The 19,153-nt window shown below is 52.3% G+C and overlaps 2 protein-coding genes across 2 annotated transcripts in view; one reads left to right on the top strand and one right to left on the bottom strand.

The window, feature by feature from the left end:
- Positions 1 to 6,538, bottom strand: part of EVX2 (even-skipped homeobox 2) — an 8,430-nt gene extending 1,892 nt beyond the window's left edge. The window contains exons 1-3 of the mRNA XM_043577109.1: positions 5,148 to 6,538; positions 3,942 to 4,231; positions 1 to 2,610 (exon numbers count right to left, since the gene is read on the bottom strand). The exon at positions 1 to 2,610 is cut by the window's left edge and continues 1,892 nt beyond it. Of these exons, the coding sequence (XP_043433044.1) occupies positions 1,885 to 2,610; positions 3,942 to 4,231; positions 5,148 to 5,574 (1,443 nt within the window). The 5' untranslated portion in view covers positions 5,575 to 6,538 and the 3' untranslated portion in view covers positions 1 to 1,884. The remainder of the gene's footprint in view (positions 2,611 to 3,941; positions 4,232 to 5,147) is intronic.
- An 8,035-nt stretch (positions 6,539 to 14,573) lies between these two features.
- HOXD13 (homeobox D13) lies at positions 14,574 to 17,867 on the top strand. Its single transcript, XM_043577111.1, has 2 exons — positions 14,574 to 15,345; positions 16,151 to 17,867. Exons 1-2 carry the CDS (start codon positions 14,574 to 14,576, stop codon positions 16,399 to 16,401), a joined length of 1,023 nt encoding a protein of 340 aa, XP_043433046.1. The 3' UTR covers positions 16,402 to 17,867.
- Positions 17,868 to 19,153: the final 1,286 nt, after the last annotated feature.

A 19,153-nucleotide genomic window follows, 5' to 3' on the forward strand; every position in this document is an offset into this window, starting at 1 on the left:
GGGTATATATGAATGTGTGCGCATCTCTTACATATGTATGTGCTTAAGAGAATGGATATATATGTATATACATACATATACATATATACATACATATATACACAAGGATATGTAGGTAGCACACCTACATTTTAATACACACACATACCCACTTCATTGGGTCTAAACATGCACTAGCAAGTTATTTTAGGGCTTCAACTCTTCAGAAAATCTCATTATGTGAGGAGCGAAGTGGCTCTGCGGGGAGCATTATGGAAATATCTGGGCTTGATTTAATGAGGCTGTTCACATTGGTGGAATATCAACTTAACAGAGAAAAGTCTACCCAGGGCGTCCGAGTTACCAAAATGAAAATTGGCAATTGAGATGATAAGAACGTGGCTTTCTTCTGCGAAATCACTTCAGGTAACAGAGATAACATTAAGTAACATACATTCTATGCACCAAGAACAATGTTTTATGTACCGAGTCTCTTATCCGTCTCTCCTAATGACTTCCCTTAGCGGGTTGTTAGTACTTGACAGCAGGTCTCCGTGCGGGGAACTTTTCTCCAATTCCACATTCAAAGGAGGTCCATCAGAGAGCATGATTGGCAATTTTCGTCATAATCTGCACATTATTAGCATCAAAATTGACGTGGCAGTTAACACTGGTGGGTTTTGATGTGCCTTTCTTCAAGTTCAAGGAAACCCCTCCAGTAGCCGGGGTTGGCAGAATGGGTCTCAGCAACCCATCCGTGGCTTTGCAGAGGCGAAAGCGCAATAGACATGCGTGAGAAAGATGCCAAGAACCATTTTGCCCGAGCAAAAGGAAAACGAGGAGGGGAAGGAGTGAGGGGAATCGAGTTCGAACTTAGAAAAGTGTCTAAGGAAATGCTTCAGGATAATATATATCTAGAGATTCAAGTATTTCCCAGATCGAGTGGAACCCGGTAGTTGGAAAACTGAGCTGGAAACGCTTCTTCAAACATTACAACGATCTGTCAATCTTACCCCTCCCCATTCTTTCGTTTCTCTTTCCTTTTCTGGCCAGGCTGTGGCACCCTTATTAGCCATTGCTTTTTGCCTAAAATATGCAAGACGCCTGCATCCCACACCAAAAGATCAAAAGAGAGAACAGCGGAGGGCCGAGAGGGGAGGCGAGACCACCACTCCTTCCGGCCTCGGCTTTGCCCTTCCCCGGGCAGGAAAGACCGCCAGGGCCCCCGCCGGCCTTGCTCCCGCACGCGGTAAACCATCTCACGAACACCCGCAGCCGCCCGCGCTCTCCGTCCGCCCTCCTGGCCTTCTCAGACCTCCCTTCCTCCGCTCCCCGCGGACAGGGCCCCTAACGAGCTCAGGCTGAGAGAAAAATTGCCACCTCCCCTCACCCTCGTGTAAAGAAAAGAAAGGATGGAAGAAAAAGAGCAGCCGCAGGAACCTCGGGGCGACTTGCCCTTCCGCACAAAGCACTAGCGCACAGCATTCCCCCCTCTCTTTGTTGTGGCTCTCCGTTGCTTCTGGCCACGTGGTTCAGGAGGGCTTACAGCCAGGACCCCAAACCTCTGAGGACCAGTTTGAGGGCGAGGGGATTGTCTGCGGGAAGACCAAGAGCTCCGGACAGAGGCGGGAAACGGGGCATGGGCGGTGGGAAACACTTAGAGGAAAAGATGCTGCTGGGTAGCCAATACAAAAATAGAAATCATTTGAGGGCACACCGCCGGGTTTTTTGCGCGGCTCTTTCCCCCAATTCGGTCGGGGCAAGTTCCCTTCGGCCTCCCGCGCCGGGGCGCCCCCTGGCGGCAGCTTTGGCAGCGGGCAGCGCGCAGAGGGCACGTAGGCGCGCGGAGGGCGCGGGGGCGCTCAGGGGACCCCCGGGCACGGCCCCCTGGCGGCGGCGACGTAGTTATCTGGTGAGCGGTGCCTCGTCCCTCTGGTCCGGCGGGCTCACGGCGGTCTTGCTAAGGACGGCGGCTGAGTAGGGCAGGAAGCCGCTCTCGGAGCGAGGAGCCGCGGCGCTGCAACCGAAGTCCGAGCCGCCGGCGGCCCCCGCGCCGCCGCCGCCGCCACCCCCGCCGCCGCCGCCGCCGCCACCCCGGGAGCCCAGGGCCGCCGCGGCCGCTGCTGCGGCCGCCGCGGCGGATTGACTGCTGTGGCAACTGAGGCACGAGCAGGGCGCGGAGCCGCCGCTGGGGGGCGCCCCGGCCGCCGCGGCCGAGGAGGCCGCAGCCGCCGCAGCTGCTGCAGCCGCGGCGGCCGAGGCCGCGCTGTTGAGCCCCGCGGCGGCCGCGGGCGTCTGGTAGAGGCCCGGGTGGCGGAAGCTGCACAGCAGCTCCGGCCGGGAGTAGGGGTGCGAGAGGGCACGGAAGGTGTCCAGCGGGCGGATGGAAGTGGCGAAGGGCGACGAGGCCGCGGCCGCTGCGCCGGAGGCCGCAGCCGCCGCGGCCGCAGCCGTGACACCCACGTGCGGGTAATAGTGCAGCGGCACGTGCGAGTGGAAGGGGTAGGGCAGGCTTCCGGTGGCGGCCGCGTGCGTCATCATGTAGGTGTAGAAGCTGGGGTCGGCCGGGTGCGGCCACGACATAGCCAGGCGCTGCCGCTTGTCCTTCATGCGCCGGTTCTGGAACCACACCTGAAGGGAGAGCCGCACCGCGGCCCGAGTTAGGGAGTGCCCTGAGGCCTCAGCCCCCTCCCTGGGCCTCTGCACCCTTCTCGGACCTCCGAAAGGCCTGACCTACTCCCCTTCGACCCGGCCCAGCTTGGAGACCCCCTACTCTCCCAGCTGGCAGTGAGGGAGGCAGTGGGAACAGGAGTGGGCACACCTTCCTCAGCAAAAATAATCTTCTGCCCTGTGTCCGACTGCTGCGGCTCCTGCTCCCTTACTCTCCGCTGCGATTTACGGTTCCCAACCCAACCTTCCCTCTCCTTCCCGCCACCCACTGGTGCCCAGCCTTGCTGAGCACCGGTCTCTCAATCCCAGGATTTGCACGGGATTCTAGGCCACCGTTGAAGAGGGGCTACCGCGGCAGCTTTTCTAAAAGGTCGCCGCTCGAGGTCTTGAGTCCTCTGAGCTGCAAGGGCCTGCCCCAAGGGCACGGGTACGATTTTGATACTGAAGGGATGATTTTTGTTGGAATCGTTTGCCTCAAGTGAGTGGCGGGAACAACATCCTCTTAAACTGGGAAAGGGACTGTTATACCCCTCCCAAGACAGTCTAATGAAGACATCACTCGTCACAACTCTAAATTAAAGAAAGCCCGATCAAACCAAAGGGAGACTTCCACAACCTCCCTTATCCGTTGGAGCTTCCTCTTTGCTTTTTCTAGAGTGTGAGATCCTCCGCCAAGCGTTCGCCAAATCGCCCAACCTCCCAGCTATCGCTCCCAGGTTAATAAAATTAATCACTTAGAGATATATAAGTAAGGACAATTTCGTTGTAGTCTCCCTTCCCCAGGAGGTTGCTTTTTTCCTGCTGCCCAGGAGAAAAAATGTTTAGGAAACTACTTTCTGAACCCAATCGATTTTTAAAATACAGTATTCCTTCCTCCATGTTGTAACGATTTATGTGGAAAATAAATCTCCAAGATCAAGAGCAGATGAAAAGTTTCACCTAGGGTTCGTGCCAGAGGAACAAAGACCAGCCGGCTTTGCCGCCGAGGGGAAAGTGGGGCCATGGACATGGGCTAGGGGCACCTGGGCAGGCGGCTGGGCAAAATTGAACAGAGGCCAGTGCTTCCGGCATCAGCTCCGCCATTCCCCGGGCTTCCCAGGTCAGCCAGGCCGGCCAACCCTTCGGATGCGGCAGCTGAGAAACAAATACACCAATTCCGTTGGTGACTCTACCCCGCAGATTTTCAGGCCCTCAGCTAAATGTGGCCACCCAGGAAAGAGAAAGGAGAAACAAAAACCAACCCAGACACCCCCCCCCGGGGGAGTCTAGAAGGCGCGTGCTGGAATCGATACCTTGATGGTGGTTTCGGGCAGGTTGAGCGCAGCGGCCAGCTCACACCGGCGGGGCCGCGACACATAGTTCTCCCTGTAGAACTCTTTCTCCAGGCGCGCGATCTGTTCGCGGGTGAACGCCGTGCGGTAGCGCCGCACCTGATCCGCGCCAGAGCCGGAGCCGCCCAGCGACGCGCCCCCGCCGCCGCCGCCGCCGCCGCTGCCGCTGCCGCCGCCTCCATGCAGGCTGCCAAGGCCGGAGCCCGACGCAGACGTCGTGGTGCCCGCGGCGGAGCCGCTCTCCGAGTACCCTGGCAAACAAACGGCCGACAGCGCGAGAGTCACTGTAGGGCCGAGATCTCCGCGCTGGAGCTGAGCGCGGATGGGGGAAGCCGGGAGAGAAAGGCAAGAAGCTGCCTGAATTGATGGGGTCTGTCATGCTTACAAATTGCTGCCGTGAATGGAATCAATAAAGTTTGGGGAGCCCTTCTTAACCAAATAATAGGAACTCAATTAGGAAGTTTCTTTTTTTCTTAATAATTAGAAATTTTCAACTCAGGAGGAAAAGTGGCCAAGGGAAAATGCCTACATCTAGGCGTAGTTTGGTAAACTCTAGGTTTACCATGGTCAGGAGATGGCAGGGCAGCTTTCTGTAGGGTTTCCAACCATTCTTTGATGGTCTTTTGGGTTTGGTTAAAAATATTTTTAGAATTCAAAAGACAGCAGCAGCTCAAACCCGAACCATTAGGGGGTGGACTCTACTTTTCAACTCTTTCTCCCGCTGACCCAAGCGGGTCTCCCAGAGGCGCCCGGCGAGGCTCCCTCCGACTTACTCAGGATGCCCCCTCCACTCGGCCTTGGGGAATCAGGGGCAAGGGGGGTTCAGAGCAGCTACCCGGGGCACCCTTCCCTTAGCGCGACTCAGCGGTTGGCTAGAGGCCGGCCAGCTCGCATGGGCTTTTAGACCAGCCCGAAGAAACATTTTCACTGACTCGGGCGAAGGCGGGCGGGCCTGGAACCTCCCAGGCCTGCGCCTCGCTGGGAGGCTCAAGGAGCAGAGCTGGAGGGCAAGGTTCCCAGCATGCGTCCCGCCCCCGCTCGAGCCCGCTGGGTGCAGCTTGCCTGCGGAGGGTCGGTTAGGGGCAAAGGCAGTAGGAAGGACCAGCAGGGGCCGCGGAAGAACCGGGAGGATAGGACTAGAGAGCGCGGCAAGGGCGGCGCGGTTACCTTTGCCATTGTTTTCCTTGAGCGGCGCGGCAGCAAGGCCGCCAGGGGAGCGCAGCGCCGAGCAGCCCACCTCCACGTCGCTGCTCATGTCCGCCTCGGCGGCCGCCTCTGAATAATGACCCGGCTTTTTACGGCCTTCGGCGGCGGACGAGATTTCGGAGGAGACGGTGCTTTCGCTGCCCGGGTGCTGCAGGTTGAACAAAGTGTCTATTTCGAATTTGCCCTTGGCAGGGAGGTCTCCCAGAGCGCCGTGCAGGGGGGCGGACGGCAGGCGCGGGCTGAGGCGAGCCGGGTGCTGCGAATTTTCCAGGGCCTCGAGCACAGCATTGCCAGCCGAATCGGATAAATTGGAGAACCGCTTGCCCGTCGTGGGGCTGTGCAGCCCCCTCTCCATCAGAATCATCTCTTTTCTTATTCTTTCCATCATCTCAGCTTTCTAAAAAATGTCACAGTGGCCCGGCTGTCCCGTCCTAATGATGGGCTGCGCCTAGGGCTAATTCTCATTCAGCCCCAGCGAGCGCCTCTAAATATTATTATCTCTTTTGGAGGGAGGCGGAAAAATTGTGGGATGCCAGAGCGAGGGAATGACTGGTCAAAATGACCCATACATCCTTCCGAGCCCGAGATGTCATTCATCAAAAAGTAGCGCTCGCTCGTCATTAAGGTACGAATGACGCCGTTCGAATAATCATTTATTGTAACAGGTTTATAAGCAAATAAATACACGCTCCTGTCAGTGGGTAATGAAGGCAGCTTCGGAGCAGACAAATAGATCCAGGTAGGAGGCGAGAAGAGACAAGAAGTGAGGAGGAAGGCTCCGGTCCTTTGCCCGCTCAGAGCCGGTTCTGTTCGCCCGGGGGTTTGGCCTCGGGGGTGAAATTGACAGTCTGATTAATAGAGCGCGCCGCGGCACATTTCCCCCTTCATTTAGGGGCATCATTACGCTCTCAGTTTGCTGGGTTGCCCCTTAGGTCCTAATCATGCAGCGCCTTCCTCATTTTTCCTCGGACACAGATACGTGTTAAATAATAGATAATGCTTTGATTTTCCAGAGTAGATCGTCGGGAAGGTTTTTTTTTTTTTTTTTTTTTAACATTTACAAGCGGGAGGGGGTAAGGGAGGGGACAAGAGGGAGGATGTAGAAGAGTTGCGTAAGGAGAAGACCTTGCGCTCCTGTCTGGATTACTTATCTTTCGAATTTTAGAATCAAATATGTATTTTATTTAACAAATAGGATGCCTAATTTTCTCTCTCCCCACTGCTTCGCCTCAGCGTGGCTGTTCTCCTCCCATCCCAGCTGAGAGAGAGAGAGAGAGAGAGAGAGAGAGAGAGAGAGACTGAGAGAGAGAGAGAGAAAGGGAAAGGAAATATCATAGAGTTTTGAAAGCATTTTAGTGCTACGTGGCTGGGGAGGTGCGTTGGGCCCGCGCCTCCAAACGGAAATCATTAGGTCCTCTCTGATTTTTTAACACCGTTTGCAGAGTGAGTACTGAACTTGAAGTCCTGGGTTTTTTACTTTTATAACCCTGCTGATGGATAGGCTTCTCGCCTACGCATTTTCCCTGGGGGAAATGAACTCGGCTGGACGATTTCATAGTAGAATTCGACAGCTAACTTTAAACACAGTCGCGATTTACAACGCCATATGGGCCGCCCCAGATCCACTTTTTGCGTTGCCAACTTTCCCCCTCCCTCCTCAAATCGAATTATTTGTGGCAAAGTTGCCGAATTTCTAGGTCAAAGGGGGAAAGAAGGGACTTAGCTTCCTTCCCCTACCATCCCGCTATCCTCCCTTCTCCACTGCTCTTTCTTCTCTCCTTCCTCTCCTCCCCCAACCAGGCCTCTTACCTGTGGCCCTGAGTATTCCCGGTGCTGAGCCCCGGCGCGGAGAGTCGCGGACCAGCCTTGCTGCTGCTTCTTGCGGCCTGAGCTTGGCGGCTGAGCCTTTTGGCGATAACTTTGATGGTCATAATGACGCCGGTGGCAACCATTTTAACGAAGATCAATCTTCACTCAAGGCCGTTGCACATCTCCTCCTGCGCTTGCGCCCCACCCTGTCCGGACCCCCAATGCGTGCGGGTCTGCCAGCCAGCAGCAAAAGAGGAGAATCCGCGGCCACAGGCGGGAACGAGAAGATAGGGACAGGACACAGAGGTCGCCTGCAAGCTTCCGAAGCGGCCGAGAGACCCTGGCAATCTGGGCGCCCGGCGCGGGTCTTGCATCCTCGCCTCGGCGCCAATTCAGACCCCAACCCAGCCCCCCTTCTTCCTCCGTGCCGCCACACCCAGCACATTGGGGTGTGTTAGGGGCAAACCCAGAATCTATTTGCCCATCTCTCCGTTGGCGCTTTCCTTTTAACCTTGAACCCGTTGGGGGCGCGTCAGGAATGTAAGGGGAGACGAGGTGTTAAATATATTTATATACATTTATACACATAGTCAATGCCAAAAGTTTCTCTCCTGTTCCCCTCGGCGCCAACTTACTTCAACAACGCGAGCTTTGCTTAGAAAATCAATTCCACCTCTTTAGGTAATAAACGGAATTCTCCCCCAAGGTGAGAAATGGAAAGCTGGATAGGCACGCGGTGGCTACAGAGTTGGGGGGGGGGGGCCGCGGAGGGGGCGTCGGGAACCCAGAACATGACTTGACTCAGCGTCCGCCTCCCACCCTATCCTCGAGGCCACACGACTCCGAGCACTATGACCCCTCCTCGAGCCGGCTTTCTGGCCATTAACGCGGTCAAAGATTAGTCTTGTGGACACCCCCACCTCTCCCTCCTTGCTCCACAGTCCAGGCCCCCAGTTCTGCCACCTCTGGTAGGGTGCTCCTGGCAAAAAGGAGTCGCTGTCCCAGGAACCTGGGAAGGGTACCCTCTCCCTAGTCCCACTTGCTTAGGGAAATGAATGGGACATTTCGGTCCAGGCTTGGGTCCGTGGGTGGCCAAGGCCCTGGCGGGGGTGGGGGGGTGGGGGTGTGATCTGCGGAGGCGCGACCCGGGCGGAAGTCGCAGATGCCTTTATTGCTGTCGTTTGGCGCCCCCGTCTGTTTTATTCGCGGTTTCGGCAGCTGAGAGCTGCTTTCAATCGCAGAAGCCGCCGCTGGGGGCTGGGGTGCGGACGGCAACCCCTTCCTCCTTCGCTCAAGGCTTCTTCCCTTCCTCTGGGACCTCACGCCTCTGGTCCCAAAGCCTTCGCCAAACCGGACCTCAGGCTGTTGAAAAGGTAAAACACCGTTTCTAGGCGACACCTTCATTCATTAGTGGGTTTGAAAACTATTTTGCACCTTTTAAATAAAAGTAATATTTCATATTCTAGCACGTTTATTATAAAAGGTACACTGGAGACCATGTCAGAGAAACTATTCACAGTAAAAGACACATAATTTTCCCCTAAACCGTGTTTAGCAATGTTTCACGGCAGACAGTGAGCACTCCGTTACAATATTTAATGTTCCTTAATTTATTTAGATTCCATACCTACTAGTATAGTAATATTGGGCAATTTATTTATAGCTTTTACACTAAAATTACACGTGCTTTTTACATATATTATCTCCTCTAAAGCTCACAGCAACTCTCCGGATCCACTCTATTACCCTTTTACTGAGATGAGAAACTTTCCACACAGAGAGGTTGAAGGACTTGCTGATTTAAACTTTTCTCTGATAATATCCAAGTTGTATATCCAAGTTTAAAAGCTTTGGGGCAGCATTTTTGGTTGATTTTTTTTTCATATTACATATTTCTTCTTTAAATACAGGCCCACCTCAAAAACATTGAGCGTGTATAGAGGGTAGTGAGAAGATTAACATTTGTTGATGTTTGTTAATGAAATGCCCAAACCTTGGACCTCTCTCCAGATTGCAGAGGTTGAAACTGAGAATGGGCCTCTCAAGTGTTCCTAGTTTTTAGACGTAGAGTCCGGGCTATATCAAGGCCTCCTACCTACTACCAAGGTACAGGACTCACTCAATAAAACAAGACAGGAATCCAACCCATGCCCCCGAGGTTTGGCAAGAATTTTTAAGGTGCATTGGGGGCGGGGTGGGGGGGGAGGAGGGCCTGGGAAGGGCTTTCTCCAAATGGACTGAAAAAGCACTTTTTGGTCGAAAGGAGGAATTACATGAAAGAAGTCTAATTTTTGTCTGTGTGTTAGGCTTCCAGACTAAATATTTGTTTCTTGAGCAGCAGCGGGTCCTCCGAGGTGAAGTGGTAAACACTTTTGGCCTTCGACTGAAGGTAATAAAAATTTGTCCAGGCTGCCCGAAGAGAGGGCGCCGGTAAAGCCGGAGTTGTAACGGGAGCCCCGCGTCCGCCCGGGCCTGGCTTCGGTCTTCCGCACGGTAGGCTCCCGGCCAAGAGGGCCCAAAACCCGCGGGCCCGCATCGGGACGCAAGCTCGTTCGGGGACTGGGACCGCCTGGGTGTGGGGGGACCTCAGAACCGCTAAAGCCTGGGCTTCGAACCACTGGTACATTTTCTTTTGGGTAAATGCAGTCCCCGCGGCTTAAGTCTCGGAGGTTTCGGTTTATAAGGGAAGGAGCCTCGGCTTCGGCGACTCCAGGCCAGACTCCTTAGTGGCAACTTTTTGCTGCCATCCCTCGGCAGGTCGTCCTCACGTTGTCTCTTATAGGTCTCTCTGGCTGCTTCTGGTTGTCCTCTTCCCGCTACAATTGCGCACCCTACCAGGGATGACCAGGGAGTGGAGGTAGGGTACTTTCTCCCTGGACTCTGGGGCTGGCCTCCTGAAGCTTGTGCGCCCTCGGACGCGACAGGAAAACTTGCAGGGACATCTAGCGCCAGGCCTGAGGAACTGCGAGCTGCCCGGCCGGGAAACTAAGCCTGACCACTTGCCCCTCCCCCTCCCTCCCTGCGCGCCCCCCCCCCCCCCCCACCTTCGTAGTTAGGCATTTCCCTAACCTTCATCCCTTCTCCCTGCTGGTGATCACACGTGGATTCCTCATAGAGACCGCGGGCTCTGCGTAATAGACACACACACACACACACACACACACACACACACACAGAGACGGTGGGGAGAAAGAGAGAGAAACATTTATTTTCTTTCATCTCCAAAGGCCCACAGAGTGAGCACTTACAGGACTTTAGTTAACAATGACATTGCTAGAGAAGTGTATTCCGAGAACAATCCCACACCTTGAGATACAGGACAAAACAGCAGAAGATTGCAGTCCCAGCTTTTGTTGTGGAAAAAAGCAGCAAGTCACCAGTATCCTCGAGCTCTGGGCCCACCCTCCAATGCACTCTTCTCCAGGAGATTAGTGTTTCTCTAAGAGGGAAGACTCTTGCTGTGTTTAATTTTTGCCAGGGCTGAAGGTGTTGTCTTCATCCCAAACAAGGGCCCACTACCCTGTGGGAGGCAGACCTGGGTTCATCAAATAGCGCTTCAGGTTTAGAGAGCGTTCTGTTGTCGCTGTTGCAGACAATTTACATTTAATATAGACTAATTGTACTGTCAAATTCAAATGGAATACATCTCAGACATAGAAAGTGCCCAAACTGAGGATTCCACTGTCTGGCTTTTGCTAGAAACCCCTTTCTTTACCCTAGATTTGTTGTTTAAAATTAAAAAATTATATATCCAACCCGAATGAAACTGGGTATTGCCTACAGAGAGAAAATTCACTTCAAAGTTGGCAGGGTACAGACTTGGTTGAGAGTTAGGACATTCTCCAGCCAGTTCCGCTGGATTTAAGACTTTATTTTGGAATTAAGACTTTATTTCTACACTGAATTGTTGGCTTCTTATGAGTTAATTAGGAAGGTGTCTTGCCTTTCCCGGTGTGACCATCAAGGAAAACACTTTCAAAGGAATTTCCAGCACCCCGCTCTGATGGGACTTGGTCATTGTTATCCTACCCGAACGGTCAGGATTATGTGGTTAATTGAGCTCACTGCTGTCTTGGCTAGCAGAGGAACTTATGTTCATCAATAAATCTAAATCGCAGCCTTCACCCACCCATTCCCCAACCCAGGACAAGGACATGATTTGAAAGATCGTCTACAAGGAGGACAAGGGAGGATGTAACTTTCAGAACCTTATTAATTCCCAAAAAGGGTGCCTATGGAAAGAGAGGAGAGAGAAAAGCAAGTGATGGGAAAGGAAGGCAGAGCTGACCTCTCTCTCCCTCTCTCCCTCTCCCTGCTGCTCCCTTCCCTCAGTGGGACCTTGGGCAATGAAGCCTTTCTCACTCAAATCAGGAAATGTGACAAAACTGGTTTCACTGAGTAACACATCAGTGTTTGGAGACATTTCTGTCTGGTGGCAAAGGATTTTCATTTAACAAAGATTATGCCTGTTGTTAAAGCCCCAACATGATGCACCTCCACACATACACAGGGTTCAGTCTGTGCTCCTGGCCAGTAAAGAAAATTATTCCCATTAGGTTTACACCTAAGATCAACTCGGACACAAGGGTACACAAGCTAAATGAAATGTTTCCACAAATTCAGCCTCAAAATTCCTCCACTACCTACCACCCCTGGCTTGTAACCTATGTGTCTTATTAGTTCATAAACACAGCAGCCCTGACTTTGCTTGGTACTCAACCACAGCCCTATGATCCAATAGTAGCAGCTGCCCTGGGGTGCTGGGTCCAGTCTGAACCTCTTTCCTAAGGGGAATCCCAGTAGGGTCCAGTCTGAACCTCTTTCCTAAGGGGAACTGGCTCCCCCAGTGCCGCGACTTTGAAGGCTGTACTGGAAACAGGTTCAGCGGCAGGGTAGCAAGAGCCAAAGCTCCTTGTTGTCCAAAACCTCCGTCATCCCTGAACATCCGCTAGGATGGGCAGAGAAACCCCAAATCCTGTGAAAGTCCCCCAGGGCAATTGGAGGCAGGGCCATCATTGAGAAGCCTCTTTCAATTAGAGCATTAACGTCTTCAAAAAGAGCATGAATTGGGACTTTACTCCCAGTCCTGCACAATTTAATTTGCTGCATGGAAAATCAAACCAAAATTGAAGGGCTGTCTCAAATCAGCAAAACCTGACAAATTCTTCCTTCCTAGCTTAATTTCATTTTCTTCATTTTTTTGGCGTATAATCGGCTAATAAAGTGTATCAGATAGAATATGGCATAGAGGTCCCGGTGTGCAAAATCACAGGGATATTTAGTTTTAAAAGACTGAAAGTTCATTGGTGCCTGTTAGGTCTTAGAAATTATTTCAACAACTTTGCTTTTTGAGGTTGCAGGGGAAAAAAAAATTTAAAGATGCCTGTATTTTCTCTGAGAAAAAGCAAGGAAGACAAAGGAAAAATAAGTGTTTCAGGGCAGCATTCCATGACTGGTTTGGTACCAAAATTGTTGGGTAAAGACGACCCAGCCAAACTCTTTCAAAAAGTCCGCAACTCTGTCACCTGGCCCCGCTGGTGTTTTAAAAACGCCAATTCAGCTTCCGTTACTAACTTTTGCCTCCTTGTTTCGAGTAACCAAAATTGCTCTCACCAGCAAACTTCTATTCCCTATGACTTTCTAAAAAGGCTCAGCCCCCTCTGACTCAAATTTGATCATGAACACATCTAGGACTTCAAAAAGGTCAAATTCCCCTGCTTTTCCTTTCCAGCGCCCCTCTCATAACTTTCCCCTTTATTTGAGCCTTTTATGGTTACTGCGTTTTGCGTGTCAACACTCCCAACACCAGCAGCCCACCCTGCAATGCCAGGCCAGGCCCAGGAGGGCCTCTTTGGCGTTTTTACTTGCCCCATCCAGTCATGTCTTGGGTCCAGGAATGGCAGGGCTGGCTGACAAGCTGGCTTCACCAATCAAGGCTCAGGGGAACAATTTTCTTGGAGATGGGCTGACCTGGGGAGTTGATGCTACAGAACCAAATGGGCTCACTCTGAGGACTCCTGAACCCCACCCAGCACCTTCAACTCCTCAAATGAAACGTTGCTCCTAGGTGCAGCCTTAAGTCTACAGCCGGACACATACCAGCTCCCCATTAATGGCTAAGATGGGGGGCGGTGCTGGGGCTCTGTGTCTGAGAAATGGCACGAAGGGATGAATCCGGTCAGGGCTGTGATGCTTGTCACAGGAGCCCACTTTATCCCGGGAGACCAGACCCAGTTGCTCTGGCTGCTCCTATCGGGAGCCCCAACTTTGCTCGCGGGGGAAAAAAAACTACCTTCCTAATTTGCCCCTCTCAGTTCTCTGCAGTTGGCAGCTTGGAAAAGAAAGCGAAACAAAGGTCCCTGGGAAAGTGAAGTTTTCAATTAATTGGTGTGAGTAATGGGCGGGGGCGGGTGGTGGCTGCAAAATGCAAGAGGCAGTTGGGCTGCAGGGGAGGCGCAGAAGTTTCGTGGCGGGCAGCAGAGTGGCTTTCTCCAAGAGCCTTCCGCAGGGTCTTGCTGCTGGCCAGGGGAATCTGAGCAAGGGCCGGGGAGCCCAGTTCGGGAGGCGACTCCCGGCAGGCCTGAGTGTAGAGGCGAATAGTGTGGACCAGGCATCCGTCCTTTTCTCCCTGGGGCAGATCGTCACGTTCGCCGCGTCAAGGCCGAGTCTTTTCGTCCGCTTGACTTACTTGTAAGTCTCTGTCCGGCACCAAGGGCGCTTCGTGGGCATTTTCCTGGTGGACGGTGTGTGTGTGTGTGTGTGTGTGTGTGTGTGTGTGTGTGTGCGTGCGTGTGTGTAGGGAGGGTCTGCTCCAATTGGTCTTAATTCAGAGGATCCTTTATGAGAACATGCGTGAAATGCCTTTGCCCGGTAGCAATGCTTAACGTAGGGAAAATTAGCTCCCTCGGGTTTGGGGTCTAGGTCAGCTAATCCAAGGGATCAAGCAACAGGGTCAAAAATCAGGCTGTTTTCACATCATTCTGACCATCTCTGTCCTTCGCCTTCGTTTAGTTGTACGCTCGGGGATCCGAGGAGAGGTGGCAAAAACAGCCGTGGCCGAAACAAGCGGCAGGCCTCGGCGCCCTTCTCAGTCGCAGACAGGGCCTAGGATGGGCGGTCGCGCAATCAGCTCGTGGGGGTTGGCTTCGGCGCAAACGCCAGGGTCCAGAGGAGGGCGGGAAGGGGCGGTGGGCTGCGCTAGGGGCTGGGAAGGGGTAGGGGCCGGGGTGGGTGGGTCCAGCGGGGCCCGGGCCCGGAGCCAGACTCTCCCGCGCCCCCACCCCCACGTGGCCCCGCGCAGCCAATGGCGCGGCCCCGAGCGGGAGCCCTCGGGGAGGGAGGAGGCCCCCCGACCGGCCCAGGCCCCCTCCCAACCTGAACTTCGTTTTTATAAACGTCCCGCGATGAGCTAACCTGTTGGAGGGCGGGCGGGCGGGAGGCGGGAGGCTCGCAGAGGGAGAGAGGGCGAGAGGAAGAGGGCGGGAGCCAGAGAACGAGAGAGAAAGGGGAGGAAGCGCGCCGCGCCATGGTGTCCTGCGCGGGGCCGGGGCCCGGGCCAGGGCCGGGCCGGGCCGGGCCATGAGCCGCGCCGGGAGCTGGGACATGGACGGGCTGCGGGCGGACGGCGGGGCCGCCGGGGCGGCCCCAGCCTCCTCCTCCTCCTCCTCCGTGGCGGCGGCGGCCCCCGGCCAGTGTCGCGGCTTCCTCTCGGCGCCAGTGTTCGCCGGGACACACTCCGGGCGTGCGGCGGCGGCAGCGGCGGCGGCGGCGGCGGCGGCGGCGGCGGCCTCGGGCTTCGCATACCCGGGGACCTCGGAGCGTGCGGGCTCCGCCTCGTCGTCGTCATCTTCGGCTGTGGTCGCAGCGCGTCCAGAGGCTCCCTCCGCCAAAGAGTGTCCCGCGCCCGGCGCGGCCGCTGCAGCGCCTCCGGGCGCCCCAGCTCTGGGCTACGGCTACCACTTCGGCAACGGCTACTACAGTTGCCGCATGTCGCACGGCGTGGGCTTACAGCAAAACGCTCTCAAGTCGTCGCCGCACGCCTCGCTGGGAGGCTTCCCGGTGGAGAAGTACATGGACGTGTCGGGCCTGGCAAGCAGCAGCGTACCGGCCAACGAGGTGCCCGCAAGAGCCAAGGAGGTGTCCTTCTACCAGGGCTACACGAGTCCCTACCAGCACGTGCCTGGCTACATCGACATGGTGTCCACCTTCGGTTCCGGGGAGCCTCGGCACGAGGCGTACATCTCCATGGAGGGCTACCAGTCCTGGACGCTGGCCAACGGGTGGAACAGCCAGGTGTACTGTGCCAAGGACCAGACACAGGGCTCCCATTTTTGGAAATCCTCCTTTCCAGGTAGGGGCGACGGGGGAAAAGGGGTGGCCGGGAGGGAGGAAGGGAGGGAGGGAGGGGAGGGAAGAGGGAGAGAGAGAGCGCGAGAACGAAAAGAAAGCGCTAGTAGTGTATGCCCCTACTTGGGAGCTGCGCTAGTCCTCCTGGCCGGCCAGGGTTAACCTATGGAACAGTTCGTCCAGTTTGCCTGAAATCTGTACATTTCTCCTTTGATTTCAACTGTCTTTCTCACAACCCTTTTCTTCTGCGTGCGGGTACAAGCCTGTTTTTCTCCCACAGTTGAAGGTCTTTGCGTGCCCTTTGCCCAGGCCTTGGCCCCTCCTCCCCAAAGAAGTGTCAGTGTTGGGCCCCACTTTTGAAGCACAGGTCTGCCCCAGGGTGACCACTAAGCTTCTAAGAGCTCACAACCTCCAAACACAGGAACACAAGAAATCAAAGCTTGAACAACAACAACAAACTGGATTTTTAAAAGACTGTTTGTATGTATGCCACAGGCATTTGCAGAAACTGTCCTTGTAACTGTCCACAATAACCATGCCATAAAATTGAAGGCTTGTTAAGATGCTGGTTTGAGAAACCATGATGATCCATCAGCATCAAATGGCCTTCACTTTGAAGTGTAAATAATCTTTCTTTAATAATGTGTAAATAATATGTCTGTGTAAACAATAATAAAATGCAAACAGCCTGGTTTTCTTTATTCTCCATACCCCTTCCGAATGTACACACACAGTCCCCAGTGGTGCCCCCAGAAACCCTGGTCTAATTTTTTTCGTGTTTTTTTTTTTTTTTTTTTTTTAAATACCAGGGGATGTGGCTCTAAATCAGCCAGACATGTGTGTCTACCGTCGGGGGAGGAAGAAGAGGGTGCCCTACACCAAACTGCAGCTCAAAGAACTGGAGAACGAGTATGCCATTAACAAGTTCATTAACAAGGACAAGCGGCGGCGGATCTCAGCCGCCACGAACCTATCCGAGAGACAAGTGACCATTTGGTTTCAGAACCGAAGAGTGAAAGACAAGAAAATCGTCTCCAAGCTCAAAGACACTGTCTCCTGATGTGGACCAGATTGGTCAAAGAGAATTTAAATGCTTTCAGTTGTCTCCAAAAGACCTTCGGAAAGACTTGAATATGTATTTAATTCCTCCCACCTCCCTGCCAATCATGGCAAATTTTGTGAATTGTTTTTCTCTCTTCCCCTATCAGGCTCTAAAACCTTTTGCTACCCCAACCTGACTTTGTAGTTCTGTTTCTTACTTGCTTATTATTGATTTTGTTCTTGTCTAGGTTTATTTTTTATGATGTTTTTAATGTTCTGTTTCTCCCTCCAGGCCAGTATAAAGGACTTGAAGTACTTTTGAATAATACCCCCCCCCAAAGAATTTCAGAAGTGCCATTATGATTTTAGGGTTTTATTCTCTTAAATTACTTCAAATGCCTGTTTCCAGCACTGATTATCTTCATAATCTATTAGGGCAGAACGATTTGCAATCATTCATATCCTGTGATTGGGCAATTTAATCATTAGCTCTCAGCGGTCACCCTGAGGCAAGTGGAAACAGCTCTGGGCAGGCAGCGCTCTAAGGTCACTGGGAAAGTCTAAAAACAGGCGGCTGGAGGTACTCTGATGGCTTTAAAAGCAGCTACCTTATTAAATAGGGGTTGTATCGATATCGAAATGAAGACAATCTTCCCTACTTCGGATCTTTCGTTTGCTGTTGTACTTCTATGTGTTTAGTATATGTCGTCGATTTGTGCTTTTATAATCTTTAATTTGAAAATAATTTGTCCTCATGGATGCCTTCATTTCCCCAGCTCTGAATGCAGTTATTTAAATGGCTGCAAATGTGAGAGTAATCCATGGGTGGTATAAATGCACACCTTCTCCTTGACCCTGGGTCTGTGGGACTAGAACTGAAGTGATCTCCTCAGTCCCCTGAAAGGGAATGAATCAATGTGGCCAAGGGTGGGAACTTTTGTCCAGAACCCAAGGAAGAACTTGACTGTCTGAACAAATGTATTGAGCCCCTGTTGGAATTTTAAAACATCTAACAAATATGAAAATGTGGAGCTCTAAAGTTCAAGGTGGAAAAAAAATGATGTGATGATAAAGAACTACTTTTTAAAGTGCTGCATATTTATACAACCAAGAGATATTTTTGTAGATGAAATGTCTGTGAGCTGGGATATGTGTGCAGTGCTTCAGGCATTTAAAAATGATTTTTTTTTTATTCCTAGGGAGATGCAAATAAACAGAACTCTCTTGTTTCTTCGTCTTTTATATATTTTCTTTTTCCAAGCTTGTGTTACCTCTTGTGTTCTTATTTATTATAAAATCTTGTTGTCCTCAACATTATGATGTTCGCTATAGATGAAGGAAACTCAATACCAGTTCTACTTTCTGAAACTCCACTCCATTTCCACCACCCCTCTCCACCCTTTTCCCTGTGGCTTTAACATAAGTAGTGATGTCTTTAAATGAGAATATAATTTGCGGTGTCTGAAATGGTATTTTTTACCGGACCAAAAAAAAAAAAAAAACATCTCCAATAAAATTTTACTTCTCTTTCAATATTATCACTTTATTCAAATAGTTTTATTTTTTTAATCAATATGTATGTTTGTGTCTGGGTGTAGGAAATTGTGCTCACTTGAAGGTGTTCTTCCTAGAAAGGCTGTTATAAATATCTACTCTTGGAAGATCCTGAAATTAGACACATCCATATTTGGCAATTGAAAAAGAAACATTTCAGGCTGATCCCTTATCGCCCTTTCCGAGCAGCCTCCAAACAGCGTTTGAGGACTGAAAACCATAATTATACGCCCTAAACCTCTAGACGCAATTTTTAGGCCCAATGAACTTGCTTTTTTGAGGCCTTTTTGCCACTCAGGGAAATGGCCGCTGAGAAGCTGGGTGCCTCGTGTTGTTAGCGCCTAGGCACAATCAGTTTAGTGGTTGCTAACTTTTTGGTATGTAAGTTAAATACGCATGTTTAAAACCTCACACAATATGTAAACTCTTATGGCGGGAGGGCTCCCTTATGGATCCGCTAGAGAAAACGCAGAGACCCAAGGTCCGGAGCTACTTTCGTTTTCTCTGGCCCGGCTTGATTTCTTTCATATCTTGCATCGATGGTTGGCTATGGGCGGCCAACTTCGTTTTAACTGGCAGAGATAGAGAGACACAGAGGGAGACAGAGGCAAACAGAGAGAGAATGGACTACGACTCAAATTCTGGAGAAGTAACCCTGAACAGAACTAACCCTGGACATAACTACCCCGACCTTCCACTTTAAGGAAGAGTTTCTAATTAGCATGTTGCTTTCCTCGCAAGATGTGCTTTCATCTGAAGCAGGCCTGTTTTCCCTTCTTTTCCAACGTCGTTTTTCCTCCTTTTTGCTAAATTCCAGACTCCAGGGCCGCACTCCATTTCCCAGGTCCATTTCTGAGGTTTCCTGTCGGATGCGGGGATTGCCTGGAGGTTTTCCTTTCATCCGTAGTTTGCTGGTCAGTTTACTCTGCCTAGGAGAAATGGGGAGGTTTGCTGAAGATTAAAACTGCTCAAATGCTCTCCGGTGGAATTTGAATTGATGGCTAAATCAATAACAGATGAAGACGTTGCTATTTATATGCATTCCTTTTATATTCCGAATTGAGGAGGGAGGAGAGGAGCCGGTAGGTGGCCGGAGCGCGGGTAGGGAGGCCCACGGGGAGCAAAGGCGAAGGGAGCTTGGGAGAGAGGCCTTTCTTCGGGCGGAGACCGAGAGGCCGCAGGGAGGACGCGTCTGAAACCTAGCAGGTTTGGAGTGC

Source organism: Prionailurus bengalensis, chromosome C1 (genome assembly GCF_016509475.1).
Source record: "Prionailurus bengalensis isolate Pbe53 chromosome C1, Fcat_Pben_1.1_paternal_pri, whole genome shotgun sequence".
NCBI classification, from domain to species: domain Eukaryota; kingdom Metazoa; phylum Chordata; class Mammalia; order Carnivora; family Felidae; genus Prionailurus; species Prionailurus bengalensis.